The sequence below is a fragment of the Uloborus diversus genome, chromosome 9 (genome assembly GCF_026930045.1).
Source record: "Uloborus diversus isolate 005 chromosome 9, Udiv.v.3.1, whole genome shotgun sequence".
In the NCBI taxonomy this organism is placed as follows: domain Eukaryota; kingdom Metazoa; phylum Arthropoda; class Arachnida; order Araneae; family Uloboridae; genus Uloborus; species Uloborus diversus.
In genome coordinates this window covers 121,487,581-121,502,231 of record NC_072739.1, presented here as the reverse complement: position 1 = coordinate 121,502,231, position 14,651 = coordinate 121,487,581, and the positions used below count along the sequence as shown (strand labels likewise).

The window sequence follows — 14,651 nt, the reverse complement described above, 5'->3', positions numbered from 1 at the left end:
TATGCTGTTATTGCATTTTTTTAGATTTATTAAATTTTACTTTTTATTCATTTTCACTTATTGTGCCATCATAAACTAGTCCACAAGGTTGTAGCTGTTCTTTTTACAAATGTTTCAAATATTTTCTACTGCTAAGGTAGCTATATATTGGTCTTGATATTGAAGAAGTAATTCTCGATAAATATATTTTTGCAGTTTTTGTTTATACGTAATTAATTTTGAAAAGAAGAAATATCTTTCAATATTTTTCTATTAGTAATGATAATAGTCAACTAAGAAAGAGAAAAGCTTGGAAACTGAATTTTTATAATGATGAAGATTTATTTTCTGTCAAAGAACAAATTTCAGTTTCCTTATCCCACCCTGAAAAGCCCCAAAACTTTAGGAGACAGTAAAATCTAATCCATTTTAGTTTCAGAAAAAATATTTTGTGTGCTTTCTTGAATCCATAAATATGGCAAACATGCAAAGTGTCATCAAAATCGAAGTCTATGGATGTCATCTTTACTAATAATAAAGCTGAAAGTCTTTCTGTCTGGATGTCTATATGATGTCTGGATCTCTGTGACGCGCATAGCGCCTAGACCGTTCGGCTGATTTTCATGAAATTTGGCACAAAGTTAGTTTGTAGCATGGGGGTGTGCACCTCGAAGCGATTTTTCTTTTTCTATTTCAATTTTAAGAACATTTTCCGGAGCAAAATTATCATAAGATAGATGAGTAAATTACGAAATTATCATGACGTGGAATGGGAAGCGAATGAACATAGCCAATTGGCGAGAAATTCGTCCTCCATTATTTATAAATATACAGGCGAACCGAATGACCTTTTAATTTTCAACTATGGGCAAAGCTGTGCAGGTACCATTACTTGTCTGAATAAATAGACATGAATTGACCACATTCAAAATAAAAGTGAATATACAAAATACCTTCATACCCATAATTTTTTATTTGATTAAAATCAACTTTTGTGTACAAATACAATTTAAAGGCTGTTGCATGCTACAAACATTTTAGTACCTTTTTTTTTTCATTGTATTAAATTTTCAAAATAATTTTTTAGACCCTATTTTAGCTGTTGATAAAGATATAAATGTGGCTAAAATTTATAACTGCAGTTGAGCCTCCATATATCAAACTTCCTCATTTCACAATTTTCTCTACATCAAACTTTTGGCACATCTCAATGTTCTTTACATTAAAAAACTGTTTCTTCACAGTGAAAAAATTTCCTTGTATTGAAATATTTTTCAAGACATAATGGAAGATTTTATTTACTTTAGACCAATTATGTCACAAGAATTGAGGTCTATTAAAAAAGGGTGCTCAGTTAAGATCAGGGCTGCAGAGTCGGAGGAAAAATTGCCAACTAAAGCTCCGACTTTGACTCTAAGAGTTTTAGAGCCTCCAACTCTGACTCCTTCATTTCAAAATCAATCCGACATCAACTCCACTAGTACTTTCTGAGCTGATGAGTTTGAGAGAAAATGACAGACTACTGGCATTTTAAACCTTCGAATCCCAACTCCGACTCCGCAGCCCTGGTTAGGATCACTATGCTTCACCTGGGTAAGGGATGAACAAAAAGTAATTGTTTCATTCTGGAATCCATGAACTTCTGTAAGTTGCTCTCTGATTTCACTTGCAACTTGTCCTTTAAAAAAAATTATTAGCTATTCCTTTTGCCTGGTGGTTATTTCTCACTCCTAAATTTGTTTAACTTCAGTAAAAATCTAAATATTTCTTGGCCATAATAAAATTAAAATAAAAAAATGCAAAAGGGGTTTGAAATAATGTGTCTTGGACTTCAGTTTGCAGGAAATATTTCTGATGAAGTTGTGTAGTGGACTGAATTAACAGAAACATTTCTTTGTTGAATTATTCACAAAACTTGTTTGCTCAGTAAGACATTAGTTTTTTTTTTTTTTTTTTTGGAATGCAACCACTGTTTAAATTTAGTTTTATTAAAAGTTTCTGTAGTTGGGGCAAACCTAACCTGGCAGCATTGTGAAGGCTACATAGATCCTAATCAGATCATTATGACTCTGGTTGGTTAGATTTGCCCCAAATATGGTACTGAATAAGTTTTTCTTTATAATTCATATCTCAATTATTAACTTTCGTGTAATGTGATTCGTATATAAATTAAGAAGGGAGTTTCTTTCAAAAATATCTCCTTTAATTTAATGTTTTAGGAATAATTTTTAGAAAATTAAAACTGCTTCTACATATTGAAATTTCCTTGCATCATTTTTTTTTTCCAGCAATTTGCTTTTTTTTGTATGGAGGTCCAACTGTACCATATTTCATTTTCTTTTCATACATGCACCCAGTGCTGTAGTTGGAAATATTTGAGAGATCTCATCTTTTAGTAGGGTTGATGTCATGGTTGACAGATTTTTTTTAATCCGATAAAGGTTATTAAGCTACAAGTTACCTTTCTTAAGCCAAGGCTAAGGTAGAACTACATGCAGATAGATTCTTTATTCTAGACTGATGAGTCCAAATGAGGAAGGACTAAACTGCAGTCTCTAAATGGATTAGCCGGGCTATTGGTATATTGCATGCAATAAAGGTTAATTTAATTACTTAACCAGCTTTACTTTAAAAGTCAGGCCTTTATTTTCCAAATAAAAAAAAGTTATTTGAAGAACAATTTACATTGAAATTCTATAATTTTTACAATAGCAAACCAAATACGAGGCGTATTTTTAAAGTAAGTTCCGTTTTGATATAAAAAAAGAACGAGTACAGATAGAGCAAAGAAATTTATTGCACAAAAATCTACCATCCTTACGCTATTTTTTGACATTGCTCCCGTGATTTTCCAAACATTTGTCATAGCGTGGTACAGGTTTTTGTATACCTATTCATAGAAAATTGCCGCCTGTGTAGTCAGCCATGGGATAACATGTTCTCTGAGCTCATTATTGCTGTTGTGCCACAGACCACCTTGGAAAGACTTTAGATGCCGAAACAAATGAAAGATGCTGCAAGCGAGGTGAGGGCAGACCAGAGGATGTTCAAAAACGCCCCAGCCAAAGCCCTGTAAGAGTCCTCATGGTTGACTAAACAGGCGGTAACTTTGTACGAATAGGTATACAAAAACCTGTACCACGCTATGACAAATGCTTGGAAAATCACGGGAGCAATGTTGAAAAATAGTGTAAGGGTGGTAGATTTTTGTGCACTAAATTACTTAGCTCTATCTGTACTCGTTCCTTTTTTATATAAAAATGGAACTTACTTTAAAAACACGCCTCGTATTTTGAGAATTTCTTTCCCCCGGTAGTCTTTCCTACTACTGAACTGTATGTACCTCATATATCGAACCTCAATATATGGAGATCCAACTGTGTTATCTTTCACTTTTTTTTTCATATATGCACCCAGTGCTGTAGTTGGAAATATTTATTTGGGAGAACTCACCTTTTTAAAGGGTCATGGTTCACAGTTTTTTGTTATGCCAATAAAGGTTAATTTGATTTCTTAAGTAGCTTTAGTTTAATATGCTAGCATTTATTTGATGAAAAAAAAGGGGGTGGTTTGAAGCAATCAAATATTTAAAGAATGTATTTCCCTCACTAGTCTCTCCTACTACAGCACTGTATGTACCTCACAGGTTTGTGAATGTGTGTGTGTATGTGAGAGAGAGGTATCTAAATCTGTAAAATTTTCTTTGTGTTTTCAATATTTTAAAACCAATTATGTAGTTTATTTGTTACTCTGATACAATGTACAATAGACCTCCAGTTATCTTAAACTATTGGAACTGGACCCCGTTCTGATAATCAAAAGTTCATATAGCTGGATTTTATCCTAAAAAAGGGTATTTTATTTAATTACTGAATGTGTGTTTAAAACAGAAGGAAAAAAAGCTATTTTTAAAGAAAAATAGCTTTTAATTAATTAGTTAAATGCAATGCTTTTGCATTTTGATCGTACTTACAAGAGCATTAGAATTGTGTTTCATTAGATGCCAATAATAAAACTTCCTTATGAGACCATGGCTAATCATTATAATAATGTTAATACTGCATCTTCAATAGCTTTGCGAAGGAAAGGACAATAGTACTGAGACAGATTCATTATTTTTCAAAATGCTTCAAAATTCCGTCTTAATTCTAACAGCAATTCAGATAATCAGTGATTTGGATAGTCGGAGCTCAGATAATTGGAATTCTACTGTATTTGAGTAAAATCTTTGAAATTATTGAAAGATAATGCCAATAATACTGTCATTGAAACATGTATTTTATTACATTTTCATACAAATATTTTGGCACATACTTGCCAATACAAATACTGATTTTGAACATGTACACAAATAAATTCTTGCACAAATACTTTTATTATACATCACATTTAATAGTTTGAAATCTTAATAAAATCTATTATTTAAAATATTGCCACTGGAATTTGATTTACAAATTTGTATGTTATACCACATGAAACACTCATATACATATTCATCAGTTTAGCAATTGAATACCATCCGATATTCATATTCACATTTTATTGCCCTTTTTTTGTACTCTTTTTTTTTTTTTGTAATTACTATTAAGTTTTAATTGAACACTGTATTTTTAATGTTGAAGACTGGAAATTGTTATCAAGTTTTCATTTATGTATAAAATAAAATACGATTTAAGTATAATAAAGATTTCCTTTTTTAATTATTTCTGGATGATTTTTTTCAACTCATAAACAAGAGAGATTATTTTATTTTACATCCTTTGTTTTTTCAATGTGTTCACATATGAAGCACTGAGAAGCAAAGAGATATAAGTGGACGTTTTATAGTTTTGAGTAAAACGCATTTTAAGTTTGGATCCTAGAGGGCTTTCATTGATTTTTTTTTCTAAATCTTGCTGTATAGCTGCACCTACCAGAGCTAACAGTACTATCTCTTGCCCCATTACAAAGGAAAAGTTCTCCTATCACTTGAACTGGTTATCTCCAGAATTTTAATTTTAGCACTTACATCTCTTTGCTTCCTCCTGTCTGATCAGGGATGCCCACAGGGAGGGGGTTTAAAAGTTATTTATTTATTTATTTAAATTTATTGATGGCAAAAATTTAAATTTATGTATTGATTTATTTTTTATTTAAATTGCTTATTTTATTTATTTTTATTTTATTCTGTTTATATTTTAATTCATTCATTTATTTAGGTTGTGTGTGCAATGTGTATATGTTTTTGGCATAGAACACAACTTTTCTTTTAAAATACAGTACAACCTTGATATCTCGAATCTCTCGGGACGGGAAAAATTTTTGAGATATTGAGTTTTCGAGTTATAAAGGTTTTTAAAAAATTACACTCCTAACTCTCACATTTACACACACGTACACTATAGGCATTTATATATGTACTACTGAACCACATCGAATTACAATCAATAAAGTAGTCTTCAATATTTCACTAGATTTGAAATTTTCTAATTGTCGAAAGTGCACAGGATGAGATTTTGAAATGAACAAAAATTTCAACTTGGTTTTTTCACCTAAAAATTTAAAAATTCTAATTTTATCTTTAATCAGTAACCTCACATTCAAAAAGTTCTCAGCAGCCATTTTGTAGGAGTTAAAAAGACTAAATGAAGAAAACGAGGAACGCATTTTCCGTTTTCGCTTGAAAACTGACGGACGAAAAATCGAACCCCTTTCCTCAAAAAGGACAACATGTTCGAGAGAAATGCACAAAGATTCTAAATTCTGGGGAAAACACTGCACCCCCTTTATGCCAACACTCCCCTATTATCTTGCCCCAATCCCCTATTCACAAAATTTCCAAGAAAAGGGATGAAAAACGTTAAGCAATTGTCCCTGGAACTGGTTTTACTACAAAAATTGCCGAAGCAAAACCACAATTGAAACTTGCTTCTGTGCAAAAAATTTCGACATATCAAGGGTTTCGAAAAACAAATTTCGAGATAACTATGGGAAATACATAGGGGTTTTTATAGAAAATGCTGGGGAAAATTTTTGTTTCAAGACATCAAGGGTTTCGAGATAAGGAGGTTCGAGATATCAAGGTTTGAATGTAATATAAATAACAGAAAAAAGAAAAACAAATTAAAAAAATAATTCATAAAAAATATTTAAAAATAAATTAAAAAATAAATAAAATTAAAAAAAAATTAATTAAAAAATAAAAAAGGGAAAGAGGGTTGAGAAAACTTTCGGGGGGGGGGGGGATTTGCGCCATTGAATTTGATGGGCATGGGCACCCCTGTGTCTGATATTGTTTATGAAATTCCCTTTCATTTCATAAAAAATTCTTGTAAGAATTTTCAATTTTAACTTTTTTTTATTGAAATAAATTTTCCTTCAACTGAAGTAAAGAGTTATACTTATTGCATCTGGGAAAGTTTTTGAAGCCTGATTTTTGGAAGTTTTTTAAAAATTATTTAAGTTGTTTCTAATATATTTTTTATTTAACTCTTTCTTTATTTTTTAACATTTTTAGTACTGTTGAAAAATAATTAAAAGCAGCATGAGCTACTATAAAAAATTTCATCCATTAAAAACCAATTATACTCCTGGAATCAACCATATTGCATTTACATTTTTCCTAAATAAATTTTCTACCTTCTTCTTTACCTTTTCAAAATTAAAAAAAATATATAGAGATAACGTGAAACATAGTTATTTATTTTTTAGCTATCCACATGCATTCCCCTCTGCCATTTTTCTTGCCCGACGCCGATGACAAATTATCTATGTACTATTGAAATAGGCACAATATTAATCTAATGCACAAAAATGTACATGCTAATGAATCACAAATCTATATCAATATATTTTCCTTAAAAGAACTATTATGCAGAAAATGTTCATGCAGTTTAAAGCTTTAAGACAGAAATGGTACTTCTTGTAAAGTTTAAGCTCTATTTATGTAATATTTAATGCAACATGCTAGTAGCAATTCTATGAAATACCACACATTGAAGAATGAAAAAATTTCTAAAATATATCATCATCGTTTGCAAGTAGTATTGATGAAAAAATTCTCTAGCATAGTTATAAGGTTTACTGGCAACTGTAATGCTGGTTTCACATTCTCTACAACAGCTACAAAATACATTGCTGCATGCTTTACCACAGACTTGCAATAACTTTTACAATAGCAATGATGTTTTCCAATCTGATAGCATTGTAGAGTAGTCCAAAATATAGTAGTCAGGCGGACACAGGGGACGGCTTCCCCCTATTTTTTTTACTTTTACACTAGTATTCTACTTTTTATTAAAAATGTTCATTCCCCCCCCCCCCTGCCTGATTTCATTACCTTTTGCTCGAATGTGCAAGCAACCTCCTACCCTTTTGTCCAACCTCCTCCATTTTGTCCACTGGGTGTGATATGCTTACAGATGTAAAAACAATTAAAGTTACTGAAATTAAGAGGACATTGTAAGTCACTTGAGGGGGTTTCTTTCCCTCCAGGAAAAACCGTGTCATCTCCCCTCAACTATAGAACTCCATTGTCATAATACAATCAATAAATCATAGTGTGTCATCTGCTTACATGAAAATGGTGAAATGTTTACAAATGTTTCCAATATACATTTGTAAACAAGATACATTTTACTTAAAATACACCACCAGCTCAGTTATTCCATCCAAGGACTGCAGTTTCGTGCTTTTTAGCACTCATCAGCCCGGAATAGGAATCACATGAGCTGGTGGCGAAAATCCTCTTAGCTCTCTTGGCTCCCTTAGAGGATTTTCGCCACCAGCTCATGTGATTCCTATTCCGGGCTGATGAGTGCTAAAAAGCACGAAACTGCAGTCCTCGGATGGAATAACTGAGCTGGTGGTGTATTTTAAGTATTTCTGCCTTAGCCCTGGCTTAGGGCGGTAACTTACTACAAAAAGATACATTTGTTTACAAATGTAATATACATCATGTAGGGTCTGGTGGGGTAAAGTGGTCATAAAATCGTAGGTTTTCAACTTAGGTGGATAATAAATGCAACAAATTCTTTAAACACTTAAACTTTTTTTATTGTTATTTTACATTGCATTACTAAAGAACACGGTACATTGAATTTTAGGAAGAAAAATATTGATTTTAGTAGTTTTATAAAGCTTTCTTTTCCCTATGTTTTTATGACCACTTTACCCCATGGGGTGGGGGAAAGTGGTCATAGCATGGGGTAAAGTGGTCATAGTTAAAAATGGATGCAAAACCATTATAAAGAACTCTAATACTTGTATATTTCAGTTGTTTTTATAGTTACAAGTACATACACGAATATATATGTGTCGTGTTATACACGAGTAAACACGTTCCTATTGGAGTAGATACATGTATACATCAGATACATGCATGCACGTGCCTACTCAAGTATATACGTGTATATACGAGTATATAAGCATGTATACGTGATTACCTACAGGAGTGTATACGTGTCTACATGAGTACATACGTGTCACATGTATATATGTGTCACGTATATGTACGTGTCACATGTATATAAGAGTATATACGCTTATAAACGAATATCATATGCGCGTATGCACTTGTATCTCGAGAAAATACGTGCATACTTGAGTATATATGTGTATAGTAGACGTATATACGCATATATAAGTGTGCATACATACATATACGAGTATACACGAGTTAATTCGTGGATACATCCAGTGCATCTTTGTACGTGTCTACTCATGTATATATAATATGGGCATAAATTTGTTGCACAAAGATGATTTTATCTAACATTTTAGTTTTTAAGAAATATTTAGAGCAGTTGTTGAAAGTTACGGTCTGTAGTAGCTCTAATACACGCATCGCAATAAAGGCGCAGCGACTGATGAAAGTTTTTCAAAAGTTTCGTTATTGCAACAGAGAGGGATCTGTGAATGCGACGCATGTATTACAGCTGAAGGCCACAAATTTCATTAATCGCTTTAAAACTTTCATGTTGCGTAATGTAATATATATATATATATATATATATATATATATAAAATTTGTGATTTTTTTAGCATCCATCAATTTCTCACTTTGCGTGCATGTAGTGCGTCAGCATTGTGTTTGTGACCATATGTTCCTTATTGATTCTTGCTTCTTATCCTCTCCTTAAACGCCTTTTAATAATTTGCTCAAGAATGTAAACTCACCCTGTATACTTTTATATCATATGTTTGTATGTAAGTGTCTACTCGAGTTCGTACGCGTATATACGTGTCTACCTGAGTATATAAGTGTTCTCATATATACGAGTATAAGCGAGCATATACGTGTCTAGTAGAATGTATAGCTGTATGGATAAAAAATACTTGCAGATACCCATATACGTATTTATTGGCGCATTTATGTGAATACGTCTATGTAAATGTCTGCACGAGTATATATGCGTATATATACGCATATACTCGTATATTTAACCCCGTTTACTGTAAAAACAATACATATTAAGTAAAATTTATATTTAATTTGTATATGCCTTATACCTAAAGATTAAGTGACATTAGAAGAACAATATTCGTTAAGCCTAATATTATGACCACTTTACCCCATCTTACTTAAATTGTTCTAAAAAATTATCTAAAATAGATTCAGCTAACTGCTAATGAGTAAGAGTTCTTGAGACATGTAGGAAGCTTCCTGTACAGTCAATCTGTTCCTAATTCTAACAAACAAAATTTTCCAAGGATGTTAAAATAGGTGTTTAGATTTTAAAACTTTTCATATTCACACAAAATATTTTTTTTACCGAATAAAATTTTGCCAGTTATAAACTTTTATATTTAAAATGTAGTTTCTAACTGCCTTACTCTAAAATAAAATTTGCACATTCATTCGAACATTTATTTCCAAGCTATAGCCATTTATTTGACGTATGACCACTTTACCCCATTGACCACTTTACCCCACCAGACCCTAATATATTTGTAAATGTTTACAAACGTATAAACGATTACCAAAACTAAGACATGTGATTAAATTTATTGAATTAAAATGCTGAAAGGCAGCCACAAAACTTTTGCTGCCATCACTCCCCATGGTAATCCTAATAAGACTTAATGCCAAAAGTTTGTTGTAGCACAGAAAAGTATGCCCCAGGTTCAATTCCCGAATTAAGAGAACCTGATCTCTTCTCCTGTGCCGTGCCATGCGGCACTTCATGGTAATCTTAAGGCTTTGTCTAAAAAGGAGTTCGGAAAAATAAAAAGATATGAAACCAGCAAAACAGTTTTTTCTCTGAAATAAATATGTTTTCAATACAAATAAGGCAAATATAGATTTTTGCATGATGCAATACATATTTTTTTTTACCATGTAATATTTTTATAAGATCATAAAAATATTTAGGATTATTTTCCATCAATGTAGAAGATTTCCTTAATTATTCCTGTATATATATTGCTTTCAAATAAAGTATATTTCTTCTTTTGCATTTATTTAGCTGTATGTATGTAAACCTTAATTTTTAAGTAAATGTTGGTTTATTTATACAGTCGACGCTCTTTAGAATGACCTTCCATTACTGAGACTGTTCGGTTACTTGTAAAAGATATATATATATATATATATATATATATATATATATATATATATATATATATATTCTGAAACTGAGTAAAATATATTCTATGACCAAAGCGTAACTTGTAAAAGATATTCTGATATTTTAAAATATGGCTAAATACCTTGTGGCAATATCTTGTACATTTACATTATAGTGACTGAGATTTTGTTTGACAACAGGTGTCATAATAACAAGCGTTGACCGTATAATATTCATTGGTTTTTATTATTTATGGTGAATTCTTTGGTTGAGAAGAAATTCCTAGCATGTTTTTATCCATATTTATATGTTTAATTGCAATATTTCTTGTGTGAGTGATCAATCATTAATATTTTGCATACAAAACATTACCATTTTTTTTTAAAAAATACGGATAAGATGGAAACTTTTAAAGCTCTGTGAAGAAAAAAAATGATTAATAAATTCAACATCGGTTAAACATATGAAATGTTAATTACTGTTTTTTTTTTAAATTTTAATCTTCTATAGTTTTTCATAGTTTTAATCAAAGACATTGTTTTCAAAGGATTGTGTAATATTTTCTCCACTGTTTATTCTTTATAACTTTTCCCATGTACTTATCAAAACTCTTAATACTTGTATTCGAAAGTCTCATAATTTTCTTTACTTAAAAACGAAATTCAAATAAAATAATGATGCATGTGTGAAAAAAATATAATAAAAGTATTTTGATTGATGTATTGCACTATAATTATTCAGTGTTTTTTTTTTCTTTGCAATATACTTTTAAATAAAATATACATAAGTACATTTGCCAAAAGAAAATAAAATGTCATTTTCGACTATCTCTGGTTACAAAAAGCCATATGATTATGATGATATGATGAATCAAAAAGCATTGATTCTAAATTATTTTTTACAAGAAGCAATGTCTAACTTTGTATTTAAATCGCAATATTACTTATAGTTAATGGTAGTTTCTAGTAAAATTAAGGAAGTCTTCATTTGGCAAGTTTTGCCACTCATTTACTGTTATATAATCTTCTCCTAAACATATATCTTTTTAAAAAAATTTATCTATTAAGTTACCTTACTCGGACGGTCCGAATGGATGCCCTGTTATACTAAGAATCTTGGTTCAATAAAACGTAATAAATTCGATGTTCATAAACTTCGATTCACGAGACATACACTCTATAACTACTAAAAAATTTCACAGGAAAATACATTTGTTCGTTCAAGATGGCATGAGTTTTTGGCATGACAGGTTGGCTTATTGCTGCTAGCAGAATGAAAAGCTAAAATCTTGGCACATCTGGAAGCACGACGTATTAACTGGCAATGGATCATGTGCTCGTTGTATTAATCCTGTAAAGAAAGAAGAAAAATGTTTAGTATTATTGTCAAGTAACTTTATCTGAGCAAGAAAATTATTTTTTAAAGATAGTAAGCGCTGAAATTGAGGGGGAGAGGGTGCAGTTTTCTTACAGAAGTCTAACGAAAATTGTTTCCAACCACTTTTTTTAAGAAGGTGTCTACTTTTTGAATTAAAACTGGCATAAATCAGCCAAGACATATACCCTACAAAAACTTATGTTCCCCTAAACATATTTTTCCAACTGCAGCGCTGATTTTGCAAAATAATGTACAGTGTCCCAATAAAATGTCTGCACCCATTCTTTGGATGATTAAAATACTAACAATTACGATACAGATTTTTTTTTAAATAAAAATAATTGTGAAGGACAGTAGAAACCAGTCACTTAACGGAAGTGTTTAAATTATCGGCCATTTTTGTCCAGCCACAGCTACTAACGCTGACTGATGACATCAAAATCGTTCCTAAATATTTGAACTGGTATTTATGTGCATTCTCCTTCTTAAGAAAAAAAAAAACGGAAAAGAACTTTTTGGGAAAAAAATCTCGCAAAAACTAATTCATTACAAAAATTGCGTTTGCAAAAACGAAACCTTTCGTACCAAAAAATTGCCATTACATATTACTGATCGTGAATATGTTTTTACATTTCATTTTCTTTTTTTTAAAAATGATTAGTTTCAAAAGGAGATAAAAAAACACGCTGAAACGTTCCCAATTTTTTTTTAGCGAATTTTCAATATTCTTTTGCAGATTTTTTTAAGTAAAAAAAATAGAAGAGAACTCGAGTTTTTATTTGTTTTAGTCGCTTTTTCGCTGAAATTGTCGCTATTTTTTAAAATTAATTGCAAAATAGTCGGTTTTGCCCATATTTTGGCTATAACAGTCTCCATAGTTGTCTTTGATTCAAAATAGTAACTTTTGTCGCGAGATGAAATCTTCAAGCTTCGCATGTAAAGTTGCTAATTGAGTCTAATCCTTCATTTTGCTGCATTTTTAAAACTGGTATCTTCTTTACCCTGAAACAACAGTTCTGATATACACCTTTAAAAATCAAGTTCAATGTTTCACCAAAAAAAAAGTTAAATCATGAAAAATTTAGCTCCAACCATCTTATTGGTCCTAAGTTTCACCAGAGTGTAATGGCACTTTAAAAAAACACCAGTTTGGTATAAGTGCCATTACATTGGTGAAACTTATTGCCGATTAGATGAACAGCTATATTTTGCTAGATTTAATCAATTTCGTAGTGAAACTTTTATTTTAACCGTGTAGTTAGAATACACATCTAACATTACTGTCTTTCTTTGTTGCAACGAAAATCTGCTCAAGCCCAAAAGCAGTCAAATCGCTTGAGGCTTGATCACTGTTTCGGTTTAGATATCTATTTCAGCAAACACGGAGTTTAAAATGTATATTTTTACAAGAGATGAAAATTTCGTTCCTCTCGGCTGTTGCTTTTGTGTTTGTTCTGCGCGAGGAAGGAGCAGCAGATGGGTTCTTTTTCCAGAACCTGCGTATGTCAGAAAGAGGACTGCACCTGCACCTTTCGACCGTTAAGTAAGCAATTCAGAATGGATCGCGCACACCCCCACATCCCTTTTCGTTTTCCTTGAGAAGTTTTATTTTGGTTTTGCCAGCTGGAAGTCGAAGAAGGGCTACAAGTCTATGGCAGAAGCTTTTACTGTGTGTGTCTCCGTCAAACTAGAAATAGCTCACTTTTCCCTCGTAAAAGTTAACTCTATTTCTTTTTTTTTTAACTTAGTGTTTGTTTCTGTGAAAATACAGCCGGAACATAAATACGAAGTTCCATCTAGGATGACAGATGCTTGCAAGGATCTTGTCTTTGGGGAAACCTATGCGGAAAGTTAGAACTAACTTCTAATCTTGGTTGATAAATCTGTTGTTTCGCAGCTGAAGTGTAGTTCTGGATGCGCAGGAAGTGTTTAAAGGTTTCTTAACTTTGGAGAGTTATTTTTAATGATATCTTCTAATTCTTTCACATCAGTGAAAAAGGGCTGAGACCGAAATTTAAATTTTTAAACTTTGGAGTGTGATTTCAAGGAGGAAAGAGAAAGTGATTTGCGCTATGCAAAATAAAAACATATATTCCCCCCCCCCTTTTTCCAGATGCAGAGAACGTAAAACACCCTCTGAAGTTCCTTCCTAAATTATCGTCTCGGTCTACACGGATAGCAGAAGATAGTATCAGCCTAATATTTATTGTTTGCTTCCCCTTCACCAAACATTTCCTAAATTGTCTTTGTAATATAAAATCATTAATATGTTCTACCCTAGAATGTAATTAATATAAATGCCTACTTTTCCTACGCTATTAGGCATTTTCTCAATTCAAGATGAGATAAAAGGCAAAATTAGCAGTCGCCACAGGGTGTATAATTGATAAAAAAAATTATCTGTCAATCCATCGGATCGCCACCTCAAAAAATAAATCAATGGCCTTAACGAGTACAAAATACAATAAAGAATTAGTAAACAGTTATCAAAATCGAGAAGCAAAAGTTTAGAGCTAATTCATCAAAAATATAATACTTATATTAATTTATTTATTTAGGCCTATTAACTTCATTAAGTTTTAAAAAAATAGTGAAGACTATTTCAAAAAAAGTGGTTACTAATTAAATTGTTATTATACCGGCTGCTAGCGACAGAAGAATTTCCGCAGTTTTACCCTTTAAAATGATATTTTTCAGATTATTGAAAACTTTATCCATTCCAAAATGCTACTTGTATTAAGCTCGAAC

The 14,651-nt window shown here is 31.5% G+C and overlaps 1 protein-coding gene across 1 annotated transcript in view; it reads right to left on the bottom strand.

Annotated features, from left to right (window-relative positions):
* Positions 1–11,396: 11,396 nt before the first annotated feature.
* Positions 11,397–14,651, bottom strand: part of LOC129230466 (uncharacterized) — a 50,278-nt gene continuing 47,023 nt past the window's right edge. Inside the window, exon 2 of the mRNA XM_054864867.1 lies at positions 11,397–11,876. Within this exon, the coding sequence (XP_054720842.1) occupies positions 11,871–11,876 (6 nt within the window). The 3' untranslated portion in view covers positions 11,397–11,870. The remainder of the gene's footprint in view (positions 11,877–14,651) is intronic.